Source organism: Pelophylax lessonae, assembly GCF_965119305.1.
Source record: "Pelophylax lessonae genome assembly, chromosome: 7".
Taxonomy (NCBI): domain Eukaryota; kingdom Metazoa; phylum Chordata; class Amphibia; order Anura; family Ranidae; genus Pelophylax; species Pelophylax lessonae.
In genome coordinates, this window is record NC_138774.1 from 154,654,964 (window position 1) to 154,680,924 (window position 25,961).

At 44.2% G+C, this 25,961-nt stretch overlaps 1 protein-coding gene across 1 annotated transcript; it reads left to right on the forward strand.

The window, feature by feature from the left end:
- The first annotated feature begins 861 nt into the window (after window positions 1-861).
- IRS4 (insulin receptor substrate 4) lies at window positions 862-25,961 on the forward strand. Its single transcript, XM_082262984.1, has 2 exons — window positions 862-4,317; window positions 24,943-25,961. The coding sequence occupies exons 1-2, from the start codon at window positions 1,143-1,145 to the stop codon at window positions 24,945-24,947; spliced, it is 3,180 nt and encodes a 1,059-aa protein (XP_082119110.1). The 5' UTR covers window positions 862-1,142; the 3' UTR covers window positions 24,948-25,961.

Genomic DNA, 25,961 nt, shown 5'->3' on the forward strand with positions numbered 1-25,961 from the left:
CGTATGGCAACAATTGGCCTGGTCATGAAGGGGGGTAAATCTTCTGGAGCTGCAGTGGTTAATATTGAGCTGTTGATGTATATGAATGATCTGTGATTATTGGGAACATTGAATATCGCCAATAAAACAAATCGGTTGTGATTTGGCGGCAGCTGTAAAGCAGTGATGAGCCGGGTGATGGAGCTCCGGGAACATTACAGAGGGGGCCCCCATATACATGGGATAGGACCGGTAGGCACGGCGGCATTGGGATTGTACAGCGTCCTCCCGCACGGCTTGCCCAGCGGTGTTGTTGTGATTTAGTATTGCCGCAGAATGGGTGACCTCCTGCCGCAGCGTGCACACCGTCTGACGATACTGCGCAGTCCAGCCCGCCGCATCCATTTGGCATATTTTATTTGACGTTTCCCTCGCAGACTGACACCGACTCCCTCCTGCCACCACCGCTACCAACACTGTTGTTTACTTCTCTTCACAACCAGAAGAGAGCCCCGCCCACTGGGAAAGGTAGGACAGGGAGACTTCTATTTCAGCCAATCGCCGCCTGCCAAACCGTAACAGCACCCAGGCTTCACCAATAATCGCGTCCTAAGCTCCTCGGGCCACGCCTATTACTACGGAACACGCCTTTTCAGCAGAGGACGGGTTCCCCCCCGAAGCCACCAATCGGCTGCCTGTTTACATCCTAAAGCGTGAGTAAAAATGGGCTGGGCCGATAGTGGGAGCGCGGTCGCCACGCCCATTCTGCAGGATGTTTTTGCAAGGGGCGCGCCGCTATTGGCCGAGCGCGCTGTAATTGGGCGGTGAGGCCAGTGCCTCCGTGGTGGGCGGGTAATGTCTAGGTGACGCAGGCGGGCGGGGTCACGTGTTGTTTTCGCCGTGCCGCTCTCCCTGCCCCCGCTCTAGTCTGTCTGTGGTGAATGTGTACGGCGAGGAGAGGAGCCGCCGCCGCTGAGCCGTGCACGCCGGGGAGACGGAGATTCCCGGCGCCTAGACGCAGCGCCATGCGTGTCCTCTGAGCTCCCCCCCGTCAGACGCTGACTTTCATTCACTGGCAGAGGGAAGGTAGGACGCCGGCAGGCTCCGTGCATAGCTGCAGAGAGGCCAGCCCTCGGGGCTCCCCCCCCTCCTCTCCCTTCTCCATGGCGGGTGTCCTGAGCGGTGAGGAGGACAGAGCCGGCAGGACAAGCATGAAGCCTGGTCCTCCGTCCCCCCCTCAGGAGGAGAGCGGGCGTCTGCCTCAGGTACAGGAGGAGAGTGTTGTCACCGGTGAGGAGGACGTGCAGAAGAGAGGCTACCTGAGGAAACAGAAGCACGGCCACAAGCGGTACTTTGTACTGAGGGCTCACAGCCACCTGGGTCCAGCCCGGCTAGAGTACTATGACAACGAGAAGAAATTCCGGAGTGGTCTGCAGCGACCTGGCCCCCCCAAGAGGGTCATCTTCCTGTCCCAGTGCTTCACTGTCAGCCGGCGGGCCGATGCCAAGAACAAGCACCTGCTGGCCCTGTACACCAAGGACGAGTACTTTGCCATGGTGGCTGACAGCGAGCAGGAGCAGGACTCCTGGTACCAGGCCCTCAGCCAGCTCATCAACGAGAACAAGAAGTCCTGCCTGGCCGAGGACGACGAAGAGCTGGAGGAGGAGAGCTATGGTGGCTTCCGGGCCGGCACCGTCTTCAAGGAGGTCTGGCAGGTCAACGTCAAACCGCGGGGATTGGGCCAGAGCAAGAACCTGTCCGGGGTCTACCGTCTCTGCCTGTCCAACAAGGCCGTGCACCTGGTCAAACTCAACTCAGACGTGGCCTGTGTCCACCTGCTGCTCATGAACATCCGCCGCTGTGGCCACTCTGAGAACTACTTTTTCATCGAGGTGGGCCGCTCATCGTCCACAGGGGCTGGGGAGCTATGGATGCAGGTGGACGACTGTGTGGTGGCCCAGAACATGCATGAGACCTTCCTGGAGACTATGAAAGCCCTGAAGGCATACTCAGAGTTCAGGCCGAGGAGCAAGAGCCAGTCCTCCGGCACCAACCCCATCTCCTTCATCACTACCAGACGGTACTTGGGCAACCTGCCTCCCAGCCAAACCGGCCTGCAAAGAAGGTCGAGGACTGAAAGCATTGCCGGTACCCCTCCAACGTCCAAGAGCAACTCTTACCGCTTTAGGACCTCCAGCGAGGGCGAAGGTACCATGACCAGGCCATTCAGGTCAGTGACTGGCAGCCTTATCCACCTAAATACAGCACGAATAAATCTGAATAAACAAGAAGGTACTGGGAGATATGTCAGGGCACCTTTTAATTCTGGCTACCACTCCAGATCGGCCTCCCTACCGGTTTCCCATTTTCCCTCAGCTACGAGCCCAATAAACGTGTGTTCAAGTAGTGGCCCTGGGTCTGTATCTGATGCCTTGACAAGACCCTCCAGTTCTTCAGCGTGTGGCTCCCCTAGTGATGGCGGCTTTATTTCATCCGATGAGTATGGCTCAAGTCCTGGAGACCTCAGGTACTTTCGCGTGAGGAGTAATACTCCAGACTCGCTAGGTAACACACCGCCCATACAAGAAGAAAACACTCTCAGCGATTACATGTCAATGAGCATGAAAAGCCACCCAGGTGGTCAGGATGATTACATGGAAGCAGAGAAAAGTTTTAGAAAAAGAACCTACTCCCTGACTAAGCCCACCCATGTCCCATTACAACAAAAGTCCAATGCTGCTGTTTCTTTTGATGAAAACTCTGAAGAGAAGCAGTTTGCTTATTCTGAATCACCAAAGTTAAAAGACAGCAATCACCCTGAGGATTACAGTAATGGCCTCATAGATTCTATGTGTAACCAAAGTGGGAGTAAAGCCAAGGACGATGGCTACATGCCAATGATGCCTTCAGTTTCATGCAACAATGACTATTTGCCAATGGCACCCAAAAGTGTTTCTGCTCCAAAAGAAATCATTTCCAAGTGCCCATCTCAGGTGGATTCAAAAGGGTATATGATGATGTTTCCAGTTGCCAGTTCACCTGTCAGAAATACATCAACAGGAAATGCCTCTAAAGACAGCCAAGAGAAAGTCACCAATGGTGAGTACATGGACATGTCCTATGGAAGCTCCTCAAAGCAGACTATTGACTCTAATTTAAATAACTTCCGGGGATTCAGTTCTTATTTTTCTTTACCCAGAAGCTTTAAAAGTTCTTCAAAACCTTGCAGCGATCATAATGAGTATGTTCCTATGTCTTCTCCAGGAACATTACTGCAAATGGAGGAAAACGTGAGTGAAGTGTGTAAGAATGGGGTTGCAAATGGGATGTCAAAGACTGATTTGAAATCTTCCAGTGACATAGTAAATCATGTTAGGGCAACAAGGCCAACTAAACTTACTCTTGCTATGAGAGGGAGCAATACAATACCAAGAATGTTTGATCATTCTACTTCAGCTGAGCCGACCAGCCCTGGTGAATATATAAATATTGACTTCAGTGATAAAGCGAGTAGTACGCCCTATTCTCTTTCTGCAGAAGGATCACCTTCTTCTTTGGGCTCAAGTTGTGATCACAGACAGTCCCCCTTGTCTGATTACATGAGTGTAGACATTGATGTGCAATCTCCGAAAGCCACAGCTGAATTTTCTAACTCTCTAACAGACATTTCTGCCTATACGTGTCCTGGTATTTCCAGAGTTCAGCCCAGTGCAGAATATGCCAAGCTTCCATGCGGTACAGCTTGTGTCACTACTACCAATAATAGGAATGATGATTACACCACAATGACCTTTAATATGGCAATGACTCCCCCAAGACCTTTTCCTGATGAAACTGAAAATGGTACAAAATTAGAAAGCCCATCATCTATTGTAAATCGGCTGTGTATTGGGGATATGTCATCCTTTAAAAGTGGCTTCCCCTCTGTCCTGAACCCTAAGACTGAACCTGTAGCTGGTCCTAAAGTTATCCGTGCTGATCCACAGGGAAGACGGAGGCACAGCTCTGAAACTTTCTCCTCTGCTAGCACAGTGACAACAACTTCCTCTTGCTTTACTGAAAGTGGCAAAAGGCATAGTTCTGCCTCTTTTGACAATGTTTGGCTGAAACCTGATGAAAACAATTGTGATCAAGAGAAAAAAATGTCTAGAAACTGCTCTACAGGTTTTCAGCATGGTCTAAACTACATAGCTCTGAGTATGCACGATAGTGTCTGTGAGCCTGCCTCGCCAGTTTGCAGTCAGCACCAGAATGGAAGCAGAAATTTGGAAACGGGAGCTTATGTCAGCATCGATTTCTCCAGGGCTGACTGCCTGAAGTGTTCTGCCTTCAGAAAAGGTTTGTAAATGCTAACATTGCCCCAAAAATGTTTAAATCTTTTGGCACAACAGATACATTTTAGCATACTGTATGTGATGCAATGCTGTCTTGTTTTAACAAAGGTTTGTAAACTAATGACTTTTCTTTGTTATCCACAACTTCATGCTGGGTATAGCAACTTCTGCTACTGGTGAGGTGGCATTCATATCCTTCCTATGTTGGCTTCTTGTTCAGAAAACCAAATAGTACAGCTGGTGTGTGGGCATATTGTTTAAATAAGACTACGTAACTTGCTGTAAAGTAACCAGTTGTGGGGCAAAGTACAAGGCTGACATTGCATTTAGAGCAGCTGGATTAGATTGGTTGTGTAACTTGGCTGTTTTTTTGTTTAAGCTTTTTCTGAAGGCCACCTCTGGTATGTTTGCTTTTCTTCAGTTTAGGCAGCTTTAAAATTTTGTGACCATATCGGCTGCTATCCTAGAAGCATGTTGGTTATAAATGCACACATGACTAAATTCTTCTTGATTAGGCACCACATTTGCCATACTAGAAATACTATTTGAAGAAAAACATTTTATTTAAAGGTACACTACGCTTTTAGGGTCCTTTCACATGAGCGATCCGATCAGATCCGCCTGTCAGTTTTTTAGGTGGATCCGATAAGATCCTCCATACATCCCTATGGGGCAGCGGATGTCAGTGGAGACATGTCCAATGACACCCGCATCCGACCCTGTCTGTGAAATCTGGACGGATGGAAACCCTATTTTCCATCCGTCCAGGGGATCGGATGAGGGCGGACAGGCGGTCCGCTCTCATCCGATTCCCCTATAGAGATGCATGGGGCTCTGACACCTCCCTCCCCACACATAGAGCGGAGAGGGAGCGGTCACCTGACTGCTCAGCGGTGATCTGTGTATCTATCCACCTATCCTTTTTATTTTTAATTTTTCTGCACGTATTTAAGGCCTGCAGATTTGTTAAAACCCCCACACATACATTTTATGAAAGCATGGAGAATAAAATGGTGGTAGTTGTCAGTTTTTCCCTTTTTTTTATATTGGTTCACATTTATCAAAGGCATAGCCATAAAAAGTGCACTAAAGTTAATTTACTGCACACTTATCAGACATTTACGATTTTTTTTGGGGGAAAATATAAAATATGTGGTTGCGTCAAGCAAATTATATTAACAGCCTCCCGCCCAGCCTATAGTACAATGACGGGCCGGACGGGACCACTGTTTTTCTGGGAGGACATCATATAATGTCCTCCCAGAACGCGCACCTCGCGGGGCCGCGCAGCAGTGCGATCTGTTGCCCTGATGACTGATCACTGTAACGGCCTTTTGCTAGTACCATGTAATCACTGTGACCAATCGTAGCAGATCACATGAGCCTTGCAAACCATGGATTACTTCCTTTGTTTACCATCTATTGTGTACTATTGTGTTGCTAGCTGTGATTGGTCAACTATCACATGGTACAGACAGGGCTAATCTCAGCCCATCTGTACCATGTGATTAGCTTTGGCCAATCCACAGCTAATCGCAACAAGACACTGAACAGTTTCATTCAGTAAAAATTGTTGCTTTTACCAATTAAATTCACAGGTATAAGCAATCTTAATGTGAAAAAAAAATGCTGATCACTTTCCCAGAGTTTTACAGTGTTTTGTGGCAACACTGTATTGCTATGCTCACAATATAATGGAAATCAACATCGTAAAAGAGGGGAAAAAATTATTAAAAATAATAATAAAAAAAAAAAAAAAATATATATATATATATATATATATATATATATATATATATATATATATATATATATATATATATATATATATATATATCTCCAAAAATATTGGGACGCCTGTCTTTTACACGCACATGAACTTTAATAGCATCCCAGTCTTAGTCCGTAGGGTTTAATATTGAGTTGACCCACCCTTTGAAGCTATAAAAGCTTCAACCTTTCTGGGAAGGCTGTCCACAAGGTTTAGGGGTGTGTCTATGGGAATGTTTTTTACCATTCTTCCAGAAGTGCATTTGTGAGATTAGGGACTGATGTTGGATGAGGAGGCCTGGCTCGCAGACTGTGCTCTAATTTATCCCAAAGGTGTTCGATCGGAACAGTCAAGTTCTCCACCACAAACTCTCTCGTCCATGTCTTTATGTACCTTGATGTGTGAACTGGTCCATATTATTTGATGGAGTGGGGGTTATGGTGTGGGGTGGTTTTTCAGGGGTTGGGCTTGGCCCCTTAGTTCCATTGATGGGAACTCTTTTTGGACAATTTCATGCTCCCAGCTTTGTGGGAACAGTTTGGGATTGGCCCTTACAACATGACTGCGTACCAGTGCACAAAGCAAGGTGTGTATGTGTGTGTGTGTATATATATATATATCTCTGTCAAAGTTTGTTGGCTCTAACTTTCCTACGGACTAAATTGGTTGAACTAAGACTTGTGTATTTTTTTCAACCACTGTAGTGATGCAACTAAATGATATACACTGATTTGGGTTATTTTCACCAAAGAAATGTAGCAAAATAAATTTTGACCTAAAATATATATTTTTTTGTTTATCAAAAAAAACGCAGTGGTGATTTGAAAGAGCTCTGTTTTTGTTTTTAAAAATGATAAACCGTTCTTATGGGTACAGTGTTGCATGTGCAATTGTGATTCAAAGTGTGACAGCGCTAAAAGCTGAAAATTGTCCTGGCCAGGAAGGGGGTGAAAGTGCCCGGTATTGAAGTGGTTAAACATGCCTCAAGCCTTGAAAACCACATGTTCCCCTAAAATGGTGACAAGCTGCAGTACCCAAAAATTGTCCATAGGGGACATGGTGGTGCTGTCAATACACTCATCAGTGGCCACAGCTGCTGATTGATGAGAACATTTTCAACATGTTCCACACTCCGGCTGAAGCTGTCCAAATGCAGTGCCTGGCAAGCTGTGTCTCTGCTCCCTCCACCTAGACAGCTAAATGGGCCAACAACTCCGCTACCCTCACTGTCTCTTCTACAAGCAAGTATGTGGAGCAGCAAACAACATAGAGCACCCAGTGATGGTGACCATGGACATTTTAGGTAAGTGTTTTTTTGGGGGGGGGTAAACGTATTTGGACATTTTCATCTTATTGGTGTAAATGCTGAAATTTTTTCTGGAATGACCGTTGTTGCCTATTAACCCCCTGACCAAACACACTGCACAATCACAAAATGGGTGGTGTGTGAGGTCAGACAGTTGACAGATCTACAACTCTCAAAACTTCATGGGACCTCTGACATTCTGTTTTGAAGCTGAACTCTGGGCAGACAGCTGAATACATCAATGAAATACATGTTTGGAAATGGTTATAACTACAAAGCTTAGGCATTTCTGTTCATACTTTCTTAAAATTTGATCCAGGCTTGCCATGCAGCACAACAAGGTGGAGGATTGTTTCTCCCCCGAACCCTCCCTCCCTCTTGTCCATTCGTGCCATGTGCATGGTCTCTTCTCCCCCCCCACTTGTGCCACGTGCAAGGTCTCTTCCTCCCCCTTGCCCCCCCTTCTTCCCTCCCCCACTTGCGTACATGCTTTCTCTCTCTACCCCCTCCGCACTCTCTCTCTCTCTCTCTCTCTCTCTCTCTCTCTCTCTCTCTCTCTCTCTCTCTCTCTCTCTCTTCTCCCTCCCCTATGTGTGCATGCTCCCCCCCCCCCCCCCGCGCACACTTTCTCTCTTCCCTTGTATACTCTTTTTCTACCCTTGTGTACACGCTTTCCCCCCCCCCCCTGCATATATGCGCACACGCTCTATTCCTTCCCCCACCCCCCTTGCGTACACATTCTTACATTCTCTCTCCCTCTTCCCCCTTGTGTACATGCATTTTCTCCCCTCCCCTTGCCCCCCTCCTTTTTTTTGTGTAGACACTTTCTCACTCTTTTCCCCCCTATGGCACACACTTCTTTTTTATCTCTCTCCCCCTGTCCTTTGCATACGCGCGCTCTCTCCCCCTCTCCCCTTTTTTCCACCTCAAACGTTCTCTCAATTTCTCTTTTTCCTCTCCCTATTTCTGTACTTGTCCAGGTCTGAATCTTAAAGCAGAGGGGGTTCACAATGGAATGCTCGTGATAACTCCCTTTCTGGTTTTGACAGCCCATGCATTTGAATTGGCTGCAAAATGCACTTGAACGTGCAGAAAGAAGTGCAAGAACTGCTTTTACAAATTGCACTGCATCAAACCGCATGCTACTGCAGTACTATGTGGTTGGTGGGCGCAAACATGCAGTATTTGAGATGCATTAGCGGTGCCAGTAACAACTAATTGGCACCCAGGGCTGTGGAGTCGGAGTCGAGGAGTTGGGAGTCGTAGGAAATTTTGGGTACCTGGAGTTGGCAAACAATGCTCCGACTCCTACTAAATTTAGATTGGAATTAAAAAAAAAAAAAAAAAGCAAGTTTAAATGTCCCAATTCACAAAAAGTTATAATTAATGATTTAGTATAAGGAAACTTATAATTGAGGAGGCCAAATGTAAAAAGGAAGAACTACAGAAAGTGTCTTTCTTTTTAAAATAGATGCATGCACACGTCACAGAGTCAATTATTTTGCTATTAATGTTAGATTTGTGGATGAAAATAACAAAACAATAACACGGACCCTCGGATTAAAGGACACTCAGGCACATCACACCAGAGATTACCTTCAGATGTTAGTGGAGTGTGTTCTAGAAGATTTTGAAATGACAAAGGAACAGATTTTATGTGTTGTGACAGATAACGCTTCGAACATGTTGATCACAATTGAGAAGACGTACGCAGATGAAGAAGGTAACAAACAGATATTAGAGTTAGAGGAAGACAGCTCTGCAAGTATTGGAGAAAGTTTAGAAACTGAAGAGAATGCTGACATTTTTTTAGACGACTTTGTTGAAGAAGCATTGAAGCTTGCTACTATTCATCATATGCGATGTGCTGTTCATACACTGCAACTGCCATAAGAGATGGATTAAAAGATCGCCATGCAGCCACACTAATTGGCAAATTACGGCAAGTAACTGTTGCAGCTAGGGCCCCGCAAACAGATGCAATTTTGAAAAGACGTGCAGGAAAAGGAGCCATTTTGGCTCTTTTCTTTCCTTCAAGGAATGTATAAAATTGCATAAAAAATATTAATAGAGGAGTCGGAAGTACAAAAAACGGAGGAGTCGGAACATTTATCTACCGACTCCACAGCCCTGTTGGCACCTGTGTGTGTGTGTGTCTCATGAGGGCAGTGTGTTCACTTGCAGAGCACGGAACACACCCTTTCTGCACCGCGTTCTGATGTGAATGGGCCCTCAATCCAGACATTTCCTCTCCAATGCTTATTTGTACTTTTTTTTTTTTCTGCAACTAGATCAGCCTGATTGCCGGCATCGTTCAACTTCATTTTAACCTTCCAACCTGGACCTGCTATAGCCTGTAATTGGACAGCAAAAAAGCAACAGCACACTTTTTCAATCTTCTATCTGTCACTGCAGTCCTACTTTACAGGGACTGCAAGATGCTAATACCAGAACAAATGCAAGTACTTGGCATGTTACCAAAACATAACAAATAATAAGGCAGGTCTTACGTTATGCAATTTTCTTACCTTCAACCAGGATTTGAGGTTAAGAAAATTGCAGTAATCCCTCCCGCAGAGCTATTGTGTTCTGCTGGAGGGTATAGCTGCCTGCAGTGATCAGGGGAAAAAGACTGGTTATACTGAACCAATGCTGAGGAAACTGCTCAAGGTGTGAGTGGTGCAAGTCTAATGTTGCTTTCAAAGCGGAGGTGCCGGTCTCTGAGATCAACAGGGAAAATGGGATGAATGGCTGCACACTTCGGAAGGTGCCAAAATCTTTATTGTAGTATTCAACAAATAAAATTGTATACAGAACAGCGAGCACCAGGTGATAAAAAAAAAAAAAAAAAAGTTAACGCCTTCCACACAGATAACAGCTAGGGATGCACCGAAATCCTATCCCATTTCGGCCGATAATGGGTTAACAATGCCGAAATTAATGGCCGCCGTGAGAAAGGAGGGCGCAGCGCAGGTTTTAAAAGTCCCGCCTCTGGCCGGCAGCCCGCCTCTCAATGACGTCCCTACTACTACGATGTGTGTATGAATGAATGAAGTGTCATACCGGGCGGGAGGGCAGGCGAGCGGCCGCTAATAGATATAACTATGTGAGCCTTCACTTCACTGTCACCGGGACTGTGTGTGAATGAACTGACCTGACACCGGGTGGGATGGTGGGGGGAGCGGCCGCTAATAGCTGTAACTATGTGAGCCTTCACTTCCCTGTCAGGCATGTATCTCCGCTGACAGGGAGGTGAAGCGCTCACATAGTTATTATCGGCCGCTCCCCCCCGCCCGGTGTCAGGTCAGTTCATTCACACACACATTCCCGCTGACAGTGAAGTGAAGGCTCACATAGTTCTATTAGCGGCCACTCGCCCGCCCTCCCGCCCGGTATGACACTTCATTCATACACACATCGTAGTAGTGACATCACCGGGAGGCGGGCCGCCGGCCAGAGGCGCTTCTTTTGAATGAATGACTCCGGAGGAGAACTCAGCAGAGTGACAGTAAGGAGATTGAATCGTTGGGATGGGGGGGGGGAGCTGAGGCGAGCTTACCATTGGTATTAGTATTATGCAGCATGAGGGGTTAATGTATTGTCACTGCTGGTCACTGATGTATTAGTGACCGACCAGTGGCAGTTAACCCCTTTGTGCTACATTAGTGCAACCAGTATCAGTGCAACCAGTGTTAATTAACACTGATCCTGGTTGCACTAATGCAGCACAAAGGGGCTAATTAACTGCCACTGGTCGGTCACTAATAGATGAGTGACCAGCAGTGGCAATACATTAACCCCCTCATGCTGCATAATACAAATACCATTGGTAATTTAACCTCTTGCCAACCCATCACAGTACATATACTGTGACAGGGTGGCAGCGACAGGTGTACGTCGCTACCTGTTTTTGGTGTATGCCCCTCTTCTATCTATTTTAAAAAAAATTTGGGGAAAAAGTCATTTTTGGTTTTCGGCCAAGGGCATCCTGCATTTTCGGTTTCGGCCCAGAATTTTCATTTCGGTGCATCCCTAATAACAGCGCTTCATGATGCAAAGGTTTTGTGTTATGATTAAGCGCCGTTATCTGCATGAAATGCGTTAAGATTTTTATCTCCTGGTGCTCGGGTCTGAATAAAGATTTTGACATCTTTCTGGAGTGTGCAGCCATTTATCCATTATTCCCTGGTTATACTGAAGTTACTTGATGGTTGAACTTCAGTATAACCAGCCTGCCCATAGACTGATCGAAATTCGGACAGTTCCTCCTGAAATGGCTGAATTTCGATCAGTCTATAGCCAGCTTAATGCTTTCAAAGGGGAAAGATCACCAATGCCAGCCTACATAAATCTTTCAAATGCTAGGGCATTTTATTTACAGCGCCACTCATCCAAGAGTTCTAATACCTCATACATAGATGGTTAGTAAACCTTTCAATTGTTCTATATCGCAGTCTGTCAGTCCTTTCATGGTGGTTGTTGTCTTGTCATTGTCTTCAGCTTCCCTCACTATCCTCTGCAAACTGCACAACCCTATTTCCCTCTGTAATAGAGAGAGGAAGGATTTTGTAGTGCAAATCAGGGGAGCAGCCTAGTGTGACAATGCTACTTTGCTATTGATATAGTAAAGTAAGTGAGCATTGTCACCTTGGGAAAGGAAGTATTGTTACTGGCATAATCCCCAGATAAAAATAAAGGGGAGAAAATCCTGAGCTTTTTAGTTGCAGGTGTTCGTCCATGATCGCAGAGGGCCATTACTCGTGAGTACGCCTCCATATAGCGTTCAGTCACAGCTTGCCATAGACTTTATGCTACACCTCTTTCACCTGTGTGCACAAATTGCCAGGATGCATGCAGTGCAGCTAGACACCCAGGTGTGCAAGGAGTCTAATGGGTTTTCCCTGTGTATTAGGATACAGAAAATTCCACTGATCTACATAGAAAACTAGTTTTGGGCAGTCTACCCAGAACTGTTTGTTTTCCAGGTCAATATTTCATGTTTTGGCTTTTTTTTTTTTTTTTTTTTTTTTTTTTTTTTAATTTTTAACTTTATTGCTATTAAGCATTGTGATAGCATTGGTCAGGTGACATGTCTTTATGTAGACATCAAGGGTCTTTTGAAGCCCTAATATCTCCCCTGCCCCCCTCATTTGTGGCTGGGGGTGGCTAGGCTTTACAGTCCAGGGGCGCACCTATGGAGTCGATGGGGGTGCCCAAGCACAAAAACATCAATTGCCTTACACATGTTACATATTGCCGTGCATGCCGATGTGAGCGAAATAATTCATTATACATGGTTAACACTAAACTGATGACTTATAGCTTTTAATGCGCCACCTATGGAAAATATAAGGTACTGAAGTTTTGGCCTGCCACAATTTAAGTTTTGGCATGTTTGGTATCTAATTTGCTCGGCGCTAACTCATCTTTTCTCGTTTATCAAAAAGCAGGTAATATGGCATCTGTTTGCCATAAAATGAATTAATATTTTTTACTGAAAGTTTGCATTTAATTTTGCATGTGACATAAAAAAATTGGAACTACCAATACTTTTTTTTTTTAATGGCAAAAAACCCAGCAAGCATGTATTTTGTGAAAGCTAAAACACGAAAATACAATGATCAAATACACTTTTTTTAAATTGGAGTATAGCATCAAGTCAGTTAAACTCCTGGGGTATTGATCTGGTCAGTTAAGTAGCCGAAGGGAATGTTAATGTTAATCAGTTTCAGCTGCTTTTGTGGTAATGAAATTCAGGTGCACTAGATGGGCACCAATGAGATCCCCTCCAGAACAAGCATGGTTTTACAGTTGGTGGCCACTGACCTTCCCCTTTTTTTTTCCCTACTCCCTCTTTTCTGACTGTTTTTTTTTTTTTTTTTTTCCACTGGTTTTGCATTTGGCTAGGGTCAATGTCACTACTGGTAGCTTGAGGTGATACCTGGACCCTATAGAGGTTGCACAGACAATCCAACTTTCAGGATGGCACATCAATACGTGTCATTGCCTGATAGTTTGCTTTATCTCCCAGCACAGTCTCAAGAGCATGGAGGAGATTCCAGGAGACAGTTCTCTAGGAGAGCTGGACAGGGCCATAGAAGGTCCTTAACCCGTATCTGCTCCTTTGTTCAAGGAGGAAAAGGATGAGCACTGCCAGAGCCCTACAAAATGACCTCCAGCATGCTACTGGTGTGAATGTCTCTTACTATACAATCAGACTTCATGAGGATGGCCTGAGGACCCGACGTCCTCTAGTGGGCCCTGTGCCCACTGCCTGGCACAATGGAGCTTGATTGGCATTTGCCATTGAACACCAGAATTTGCAGGTCTGCCCCTGAGCACATGTTACAGATGTGAAAGTGTCTGGAGAAGCCACTGAGAACATTATGCTGTCTTTAACATCATTCAGCATGACCAGTTTGGTGGTGGGTCAGTGATGGTCTGGGGAGGTATATCCATGGAGGGACGCACAGACCTCTACAGGCTAGACAATGGCACCCTGACTGCCATTTGGTATCAGGATCAAATCCTTGGACCCATTGTCAGACCCTACGCTGGTGCAGTGGGTCCCAGGTCCCTCCTGGTGCATAATAATGACTGGCCTCATGTGGTGAGAGTATGGCCAGTTCCAGGAGAATTAGGAACCTTTATGTTTCGGTCTGTCTGACGCCACCAGGTTGCACCTCAGTCTCTTCAGGAACTCAGCGAGGCCCTGGTCCAGATCTGGGAGGAAATACCCCAGGACATAATCTGTCGTCTCGTTAGGAGCAGGCCCCGATGTTGTCAGGAATTCATAAAAGCATCGGTTGGGCAAATATTCACTTTTTTTTTTTTTTTGCAGTATCGGTCACAAACTTGCTGACATGACCGATACTGCTTCAAGTGGTTGTACCGGAGTGATGCCTGCAGCTACAGGCATCACCCCGGTACAACCACTTGAAGACGGTCGGCTTTCTTTTAATAATAATAACCAATGCGGCTAAGCAGCCACTCGGCTGTTATCACAAGCTGCCGGAGGGAGGCGTCTCGCCGCTCTGCCTGGGTCTCCCATCCCACTGAGAGGCTTGAGTGACCAGCCAGCACATCTGCTTGCTGGCCGTAGACCCGGTCAAAGCAAGAATCGGCTCTGATCGGGTCTCCGATGTAATAACTCGGAAGCAATGTCATATCATCACCAGATTTATAAAAAAAAAAAAAAGACTGTATTCAAAACAGCCAAACTTGCCGTTTTTTATATGCTTTTAGTGCAGAGGAGGGGTTTGGGGTCTTGTAGACCCCAGATCCCTTCATAAAAGAGTACCCGTCACAGACTTTCTGTCACCAGGGATAAAAGTGATCAAAAAAATAAACTTAGGACGGTGTTACAAAAAACTTTAAATGTACAGAATTTTGGAACCTAATATCGGCCTGAAGGATGGCCGAAAAATGTATTGGCTCTAAAAAAAAAATATATATATATATTGGTCGATCCCGAATGTAAAACGGAGTACCATTTTGAATTGCTGCAATAAAATTTCAACAAAATGGACTAGCCTGCTGCATTTTTTCACTTTGATTTTCGAGATTTCTTTAAATTAAGCCCTCTGTAGGTTGATGATTTTCATTTGCATCAAACAATGTGGCATCCTTTCATTCCTAACATATTACCCAGTCTGTTTCAGTGTAGATATCCAGCATATTTTTCCCCATTCAGATCTGATGTGTTTTTTAAAGTGTTCCTTTTAAATTTTTTGAGCAGTGTAATAATGCAGTACAGTGTTATAATGGCCCTTTCACTTATGGCAGTACACCTTACATGTAGTGCTTTGTGATGTCATTCATATTTAACTGTTTGTTGTGTTGGAGTGATGCCTGTTGCCTATTAACAAGCGTTCACCCCCTTGCGTAACTTTGGCCATAGGAATGTATTACAACATGCGCTGTACCCAAGTATGAATGTGTAAAGGCAAATGGGCATACTTTCACAAATTTCTTGGGTGCCGCAAATATAGGCCGTACGCCCCTGCAGATAAGTCAAAAGGTTTGTGTTTGAGCCTTTGTCATATAACACAGTGGATATCATTTCATGCTGATCAACAAATCTTTTTAATATCCTAGTCTAAACAGGCCTCTGCAAACTTTTTTAAATTGGTACAATAAGGAAAAAAACACAAAATAACTGCATAAGTATACACCTTTTTTAAAGTGGTTAAGCCATTACTTTACTATAAAATGATCATATCCACTCTGTAATATAACACTAAGTGCTCATGTGCCTGTCTTATAGAGGGGAAAAAAGTAGATCTGTACCTATATCAGTGGCTCCCAGCAGTCAGCTGATCCCTCGACTCTCTTCTCTGCCTGGCTGACAGCTAGTGGGCGGTGCCGAGCACTGCAGCTGACGTTAGCTGGGGAAGAGAGGAGATAGCCGAGCGGGCATGTGATAGATACAGATCGGCATATTTTTTCTATAAGAAAGGCACAGGAGTGTTTATATTACGTGGATGGGGTTATTTTATAATAAATGAGAGCAGCAGGAGTGGAGGGGCAGGCGCTGACACAGCACACAGACAGGGAGAGGAGGGGGGAGGAGGACACAGGGGACAAAAGAGCAGGGCTGCAGAGGACGGAGGCACGTACACTGACCACAGTGTCAGGGCTCAGCAGCCATGATACACCGTGGTCAGTTTACAGAGGGGAGGGTAGAAATTGGCAGGATCAGCCAGGTTTTTTAGGTGATGCGAGGTGCTGTATAACATGCTTTAGGAAACAGTATGTGTTTTTTTTTTTTTTTTGGGGTAACAAACACTATGTCATTATGTTCGATGTACTTTAAGTGGTTGTAACAGACATTAAATAAGGGCAAAACATATCTATAGTGTACTTTTTCGATTAAGAGCATTAAGTGTCTTCTGACAAGTTTTCCTGACACCTAGAAAAAAGAGAGCTCCAGCCGAATGACTGCCACAGCTCTGTTTCTGTATGCTGTGTAAAGGGGGGTCTCTAACTAATCAGCTGTCAGAGCTCTACTCACTAAGCTCTGCAGAGTACTTCAGCTGTTTGCTCCCTTTTTTTCCTGACCGCTCATACAAGCTTTAAAAATTCTGGACTTTGAATGGTCATCTGTGTATCACCAAAGGCTAGTCCCTTCACTGGGTATATAAGGTTTAACAGCCATGTTAAATCTGTTTGGATAGGTTCCTTTCCTCTGTGCAGATCTGGACACTGTGATTCTCCCTCATTACTGTTTGCAAAACTACATTACCACTGGTGCGTGTGTGTGTTTTTTTTTTTTTTTTTTTCTCCAAGCCATTCTTGTTTTACTTTGACTTCTAGTTGGGGGTCATTGTTTCTTGTGTATTACATTACAGCTTTCTACTAAGGTTTACCTTTTTTATTTTGTTGGAATTATTTGGTCCTTTACCTTCATAAGCCTTCCAGGGCCTGCTGCAGGGAAACATCACTACAGTTATGCTGCCACCCTGATGATTCTTGGTAGGGATCTGTGACATGCTATAATATTTAACATTTCAATATTTAAAATATTTTTTCTGCGGCCCCTTTTTCTATGAATCTCCAAACTCATTGTGTTTATTACTAATGTTAGTCTTTTGGATAATTATGATTGACACAATATAAATTACATTTGTAGACAACACAAATGTCCTAACAAATTTTGGACGTCATCTGGCTTGCCTATTAAGGACCCCCGTGAGACTCCATGATGGTATCTCATAGTGGAGATGTATTCACTCACTCTGACCCTATCTTGGTACCCCTTTTTTCCACCTTGGCACCTTCATCTTATGTGTGTGTGTGTGTGTATATAATATATATATATATATATATATGCTCTTTCGTTCATTGACAGACACAGCGACATAGCTTCATTAGTCGGATGGGTTATGCTGCGCTTCCTAGGAGTAGGACACTAGGCAGAAGAGGGTTAACAACTTCACACCATGTGGCAGTCCCAGGTGCCTACTCATGGTTTTCTGGGTACTTGACCAAGCTGAGCGGACGGTACTGCTGACGGATGTGTGCCTCTCGCGGCTGGATCGGCCCGAAAATTGAGGCCGCATCTTTGCGGCCTACTCGCGGCTGACTGACCAAATTGTCTGAGCGACTGATCAAGCTAACAGAGCTGCCAGCGGACTCGTGTCCGGATCCGGCCCCAAATTTTAGACACAACTTTGCGGCCTACTTGCTGCTGGCTGTTGACCAGGCTGTTTGAGCTGCTGAACAGGGTGATAGAGCAGCGATTGGGCTTCCCTCGGGGGGGGGGGGGGGTGGACATATGGACTGCCTGGCGCCACCCTTAATCCGGGGGGGGGGGGGGGGTGCCAGGCAGTGTGTGTGTGTGTGTATGTATACATATATAGAGTACAGACCAAAAGTTTGGACACACCTTCTCATTCAAAGAGTTTTCTTTTATTTTCATGACTATGAAAATTGTAGAGTCACACTTCAAGAGGTAGTCGCCTGAAATGGTTTTCACTTCACAGGTGTGCCCTGTCAGATTTAATAAGTGTGATTTCTTGCCTTATAAATGGGGTTGGGACCATCAGTTGTGTTGTGCAGAAGTCAGGTGGATACACAGCTGATAGTCCTACTGAATAGACTGGTGGCTGCTTTTTTCTTGCCATAATACAAATTCTAAGTACAGGAAAACAAGTGGCCATCATTACTTTAAGAAATGAAGGTCAGTCAGTCCGAAAAATTAGGAAAACTTTCGAAAGTGTCCCCAAGTGCAGTCACAAAAACCATCAAGCGCTACAAAGAAACTTGCTCATATGCGGACCGCCCCAGGAAAGGAAGACCAAGAGTCACCTCTGCTGCAGAGGATAAGTTCATCCGAGTCACCAGCCTCAGAAATTGCAGGTTAACAGCAGCTCAGATTAGAGACCAGGTCAATGGCACACGGAGTTCTAGCAGCAGACACCTCTCTAGAACTGTTAAGAGGAGACTGTGTGTGTGTGTGTGTGTGTGAATCAGGCCTTCATGGTAGAATATCTGCTAGGAAACCACTGCTAAAGAAAGGCAACAAGCAGAAGAGACTTGTTTGGGCTAAAGAACACAAGGAATGGACATTAGACCAGTGGAAATCTGTGCTTTGGTCTGATGAGTCCAAATTTGAGATTTTTGGTTCCAACCACCGTGTCTTTGTGCGACGCAGAAAAGGTGAACAGATGGACTCTACATGTTCCCACCGTGAAGCATGGAGGAGGAGGTGTGATGGTGTGAGGGTGCCTTGCTGTGACACTGTTTTTTTCAAAATTGAAGGCATACTGAACCAGCATGGCTACCACAGCATCATGCAGCGGCATGCTATTCCATCCGGTTTGCGTTTTAGTTGGACCATGATTTATTTTTCAACAGGACAATGACCCCAAACACACCTCCAGGCTGTGTAAGGGCTATTTGACCAAGAAAGAGAGTGATGGGGTGCTGCGCCAGATGACCTGGCCTCCACAGTCACTGGACCTGAACCCAATCGAGATGGCTTGGGGTGAGCTGGACCGCAGAGTGAAGGCAAAAGGGCCAACAATTGCTAAGCATCTCTGGGAACTCCTTAAAGACTGTTGGAAGACCATTTCAGGTGACTACCTCTTGAAGTGTGACTACAATTTTTAGAGTCATGAAAATAAAGAAAACTCTTTGAATGAGAAGGTGTGTCCAAACTTTTGGTCTGTACTGTGTGTGTGTGTGTGTATATATAATATATATTATAGTGATCGACCGATAACGTTTTTTTGTTGCTGATACCAGTATTTTGGCCATCGCATATCGGTATTGGCCAATATTTTTGAACATTCAAATTTTGCAAAATAAACGCAAATTTCGACACAAATCTGTTACTGAACATATCAAACTTTATTAACGATTTTAACATTAAGGGCTCGTTCTTCACACCTTAACTGCATGAGAACTGATAGGTAAACTTCAATTGCAGGGACATTTAGTTTCACATCATTCTGATTGTGCATTAATAATAAATAATAACTGCTGCAGTAGTGCACTCAATCACTGCAATAATTTTAAATCACTATTGCAGTGCAGTCAGTGCAAAACTGCTAGAAAAAAATCTAGGCAACACAACAGCTACACAGTGGATTGGACTGGAGTCAGTGGACTACCTCTGCAGTAGGACACTCACTGCAACTACTGCAGTCAGTGCAAAACTGCTAGAAAAAAGCTAGGCAACAGCTACACAGTGGATTTGAGTGGACACTACTCTTTTTTCAATACTCCCAGTTAAGTAGAACAATATTATACTGCAGAAAGCAGAACATTTCAGCATGTCCATAGTCACCTGTTAAAGGGCTTCTGTTTTTGTTTATAATGCTGCCACTTCATAAACATGAGGAGGAGCAGAGAGAGAGGTATCTTCTAGCATGGGAAGCAAGTATTTTGTAGCGTGCCTCATTTTCTTTCCACCACTGAAGAGGCTCAATTTCTGGTTCCTTCAAATAGAGATGAAGTTCATCATCCAGGCTCATTAGTGCAGATTCAGAAGAAATTGAATCCTCCGCATGAGGCCCCAATAAAACACAGAAAATGTCCTGATCAATTCGACCACGATGAAAAAGATTCTCTTCTGTTCATTTGACGTATTTTTGGACATCTTTCTGTTTTTGCAGCATGCTGCTTTTTCATAATATCAAAATAGTGATCTGGACTTGTTTTTTCGGCAGGAACCTCCTGTTGAAAATATTCTGTCAGCCATTGTTTTGCCTTTGCCAATACATCATGAGATGAGAAAGCATTGTTTTTGTATTGAGGATTCAAAAGACTTGCAAGCACAACATTTTTAATCTGTTCATGCTTCTCAAAACGTATATCAATCAAAGCTATTTGGCTTGACAGATCATTATTTAAAAGTTGGAGGGTGTTGTGTGCCATGACACTGAGGTCTGACATATCATCAAGCCTCATTCCTTTCCGCAGGTTTGCTCCACTGTCTCAAAGTAGCACAAGCATCACTCTGTCTTTGTTGATTCCCCAGTCTTCAAGCCTGCCTAGAAACATTTCTCTACTGTACTCAGTGTGGGATCCTTGCATCACTTTTGTATCCAACACCAATTGCCTTTTTGTCCATCCGCTGTCAATGAAGTGGCATGCAAGAATCATTAGTGACTCGCCTGACACGGTTTGTCCTGACCAGCAGTTAGTTGTAAATGAGTGAGTTGCCAGCATTCTCTGGTTGCAGCATTGCCTTTACTTTGTCAACAACCTTTTGGTGAATCTCTCCCAGCATTTCTGTTCGATAATACTTCTCACTCTTCAGTGTGTAGCTTGGCTCAAATATGGACGTCAACCACTTAAATCCTGAGTCGGACACCATTGTAAATGGCTGCTTATCAGTGACAATCATCTCTCTGATTACTCCTGTCCAGCAGTTGGGATCTTCCATCTGAATCTAGACAGTGACGCATGTTTTTTTTCTGAAACGTATCTGTTATTGTTGCCTGGGATAGTGGAGGAGGTATTTCAAAATCGCATTGATATTCATTTTGTTTTTTCTATGCTGCATGTTATAATTCAATATGATGAACTCTTAGATGGGCCCAAAGATTTGACGTATTTTTGTTTTTTGCAGTTACTGATCCCATGCTTATTAGGATTGTACATGTGTAGCACACTGCTGCTTTTCCTGGAGAACGATGAGACGAGAAATGGTCCCAGACCACACTTTTTACCTTTTTCTCTCCTCATCCATCTCCATTTCAATTTGAAAGACACAAAAAAGATAAAAATTGTGAGTTGGTGGCTGACCCCTGGCAGTATGGGTTGCTTGCTGGCCCCCTGTTGTGGGTTGGTCGCTGACGCCTGGCAGTGTGGGTGGCTTGCTTGCTGGCACCCTGTTGTGGGTTGGCTGGCTGCCATCCTGTTGTGAGTCGGTGGCTGACGCCTGGCAGTGTGTGTGGCTTGCTGAGTTTCTGGCACCCTTGTGGGTCGGTAGTTGACGCCTGGCATTTTGGGTGGTGGGCACCCTGTTGTGGGTTGGTGGCTAATGCCTGGCAGTGTGGTTGGCTTGTTTGCTGTCACCCTGTTGTGTGGGTGGGTGGCTGGCTTGGTGTCACTCACTCACCCTGGCCTGTTGTGGGTGGCTGGCTTGCTGGAACACTGGTCACGGTGGCGGGTGGCTGGATGCTGGCCGGCTGGCACCCTGTTCTGTTGTGGGTCGGATAGCTGGGGGCTGGCACCCTGTGGTGAGTGGCTGAGGCCAGGGCCTGTGGGTGGATGGCTAGCACCGTGACCGGACTGTAGCTGGCTGCACACGAGGCTGTCAAAGGCGTGGGAGGCTGTCTTAAGGCAGAGAACATGTGCAGCGCGCGGTGGAATGTCACATATGGGCCAAGCAGGCGTGAGAGGCGGTGTTAGAAGGCAGAACGCGTGCGCGCAACATACGCAATGACGTCGCGAAAATATCGGCACTATCAGTAAATCCAAAGGCCGATTCCAGTATATCGGGGAAAGTGCATATCGCCCCTCGATATATTGGTGTTGCCGATTAATCAGTCGATCGCTAATCGCTAAATATACACCGTATCTCTCTGAGTACACCCTCACATTTTTGTAAATATTTTATTATATCTTTTCATGTGACACCACTAAGAAATTACACTTTGCTACAATGTAAAGTAGTGAGTGTACAGCTTGAACCAAAAAGGTTATTTGATCTCCTCAGACCACAGGACATGGTTCCAGTAATCCATGACCTTAGTCTGCTTGTCTTCAACTACGTGTTTGTAGGCTTTCTTGTGCATCATCATTAGAAGAGGCTTCCTTCTGGGACAACAGCCATGCAGACCAATTTGATGCAGTATGCGGCGTATGGTCTGAGCACTGAGAGGCTGACCCCCCCACCCCTTCAACCTCTGCAGCAATCCTGACAGCATTTATAAATAGATTTCCCAAAGCCAACCTCTGAATGTGTATGTATGTTAGTATGTATGTGTGTGTGTGTGTGTGTGTATGTATATGTGTGTGTGTGTGTGTATGTATGTATGTATGTATGTATGTATATGTATATGTATATATATATATATATATATATATATAAATAAATGCTGAGCGCGTGCACTCAACTACTTTGGTCGACTATGGCGAGGCCTTATCTGAGTGGAACCTGTCCAATTAAACCGCTGTGTGGTTTTGGCCACCGTGCTGCAGCTCAGTTTCAGGGTCTTGGCAATCTTCTTATAGCCTAGGCCATCTTTATGTAGAGAAACAATTCTTTTTTTCAGATCCTCAGAGTTCTTTGCCATGAGGTACCATGTTGAACTTCCAGTGACCAGTATGAGAGAGTAAGAGCGATGACACCAAATTTAACACACCTGCTCCCCATTCACACCTGAGGCCTTGTAACACTGAGTCGCATGACACCGGGGAGGGAAAAAAACTCATAGGGCCCAATTTGGACTTAGGAGTGTACTCCCTTTTGTTGCCAGCGGTTTAGACGTTAATTGCTGCGTGTTGAGTTATTTTGAGGGGACAGCAAATTTACACTGTTATACAAGCTGTACACTCACTACTTTACATTATTATTTATTATTTATTATTATTATTATTATACAGGATTTATATAGCGCTGACCGTTTGCGCAGCACTTTACAATATGAGGGAAGACAATACAGTTACAATACAATTTAATACAGGAGGAATTGGAGGGCCCTGCATTGTAGCAAAGTTTCATTTCTTAAGTGTTGTCACAGATATAAGAAAATATTTACAAAAATGTGAGGGGTGTACTCACTTTTGTGATATATAATTTATAAATTAGTAAATATAAATTTTATAAATTAGTTGAGAGTGATTTGCAAGACGAGCAAAATTTTTTTTATAAAGCACAGTGCCTCCATCCCTAATTTCATAAAATATTTGGGACTTTACATCAGACAAGCACTGTGCTTTACAGGCCAATGCCTCATATAAAGTCCCAATCTGTGTTTCACACTGCATCCGCCAAGGGGATGGAGGTGTATGCTTCTCAGCTGGTCGTTTTCAGTTTGTACCATCGCAATAACATCGCTATTAGTGCCGGTTCACACTACCGCGGCACGACTTTGGGGGCGACCTGTGAGGTCGCGTGCACCGCGACTTCGGCGCAACTTGCACAGACTTCATATAATGAATGTCAATGCAAGTCACTCCGATGTCGCCCCGAAGTAATACAGGAACTATTTTCTAAGTCAGAGCGACTTGAGTCGCTCCTATTAGAACGGTTCCCGTAGAACTGCATGGACCGCGACTTGTCAGGCTGACCAGTCGCCTGACAAGTCGCGGTAGTGTGAATGGGCACTTAGCGTTTTGAGATACTAGACCAGTCATGGATGGAGGTGGGTTGGGGGAGGTTTGGGCTGCTCCCTCCCACCTGCCTCCTATCCATCCATTAGCAGCCATGTGCTGCCATTGTGGAGACACTCAAATTTAAAGTGTTAGGCCTGCAGGTAAAACAGGGTGCCGTGTAGTGGCCCTGCAGCTTACACATGCGTTTGCAAATGCGTGTCAACTAAACCCCTGTTCTTTCTTTATATCATGAGACAGGTCTACTTGGTTGGTGGCAGACTGGAGGGAGAGTCCATCAGACTGGGGGCTGGCTGGCTTCCATGCACCTCTTTTTTTAATCCTTTTTAACTTTTGTTTTTTCTGATACAGGGATGGAGACGCTGGGCATTACCTGCTGGTGTCTCACCTAATGTAGCCTACATTGTTCATGAATTACAGAAAGGCTCCTTCTAATAAAGCCAAATTGCAAATTCTTTGTACTTTTTTTAAAGGGCCAGAATGTTCATGATGAATCTTTTTTTTTTTTTTTTTCATTATTTATCGTGCTGATTTAGTGTGAATGGTGCTGGCAAGCCCAGTTTAACAGGTTGCTGATCACATGATCTTTTAATTTACATCTAGTAAACAAGTTTTGTTGGAATTGAATTGCTTCTGTGAGAATGCGGAGATGAATTCAGAATATCAGCCTGCCTTTTTTGTAAAGTCTTTAGCAACATTCAGATTTTTGGAATGGGTATTAAATCCTAGCAGGAACCTGCAACAATGCAATTTGGAACTTGCAATGTTTTATTCTAAAGTTGTAAGCTGTCATCCTTATCCATAATTTACTACTTGATAAATTACTAACCTAGAACAAGCATGCGCACATGCTTGTTTTGAGTCCATAACTATATGGTGAAACCAGGATCAAGATGACAGTCCCAGAGTTTGCGCTTTCAGAGGCAAGCGGGCACTTGTAGCTTCCACCTTCCCACCCATTTTATTTCCTGCTATGACTTTTGAAATATATATAATGTATTGCAGTATTTTGTATAAATAAATTGTGGCTTTAAATCATTAACCTTAAAACCAAAGCAGAAATGAGTATCTTTTTTTTTTTTTTTTTTTTTTTTTTTCAGCATTTATAGTGATTTCCCCCCACAAAAATGTATATAGGTATTTTTTTTTTCTTTTTTACACCCAGTCTTACTGTTAAGCAATGCAAGATCTGTGAGCATTTCATTTTGTACAGTTTCATTGTTCAGCATTAATTGACTTTATTTGTATTTTATTTTCCACAGACTGAGTGGATTACCATGGAAACCATAGAGAAGACTGTGTCACCCCAGCCTCTTTGCTGTAAAAACAGAATGAGGTGACTTGGGAAGACAGAATGCAGAGAGATAATGTGTGAAGCCGTGTTGAATTTCAAATGGACGCATACTTGCTTTCCCACACAGATTAAATGTACAGCAATTTAAAGCTTAAATTGACGTGTTGGCACAGGAAGCTTATTTTTTTTTTTCCAGCATACCTATTTTTGTGAGGAAAAAGATGGCATATTTTGCAAACTGCATATGGGAGATTGCTGTGTTTTCAGGAAGTGGCTCTGACTTGTAAAATGCTTCAGAACTGGCTTCCATAACGCACTTGTGCCATTTTACTTCCCAGACCTGCCCATCGAGTATTTTCACAATTTGCTACTGTAGCACCTAGGAGAGTGTAACACTATGCTTTAAGAATGTTTCCTAAAGTATAGCCAATATCAGTTTATCTATATATGGGTTCTAATTTTTGGGTACAAATGAAACTATTCTATATGTAAAATTTAAAAGAGGTATTTTGAGGTTTTTCTTTCCCAAAGTCTACATATTTTACTTGATCTATATTATGAAAAGATGTCTCATTCAATGAACAAAGATACATTTTCTATGGAACATGATTTCTTTTTTGTTACCCCTTTGAAAACATTTTTGTGAATCCTTGAAAGCATTTTTTCTGCATCATTTACTTTATGTATTGGAAGTATATAATTCCTTCAGGTGCACATTTGTATTTTTTTTTATTTTTTCATGAGAAGATATACATTTTATTTAACATTAAGCAAAAGATGCAGTATTAATTTTCTTAGTAAAATATTATTCTCTAGAACGAACATAGGGGTGGCTTCCATGGTAATTCCCTAAATCCCTGTTTTTACAAAGACACAAACTTTGGTTCCCTGTGAATGACTACGCGTACTAACATTTAAATGACAATATTGGCAGTACAGCGTAAAAAATAAAACTAACAAGACACGTATGAATACTGTGTTGCTCCT

Coding starts and splice junctions, on each gene's coding strand:
- IRS4 (XM_082262984.1), top strand. CDS start 1,143: ATGGCGGGTGTCCTGAGCGGTGAGGAGGACAGAGCCGGCAGGACAAGC.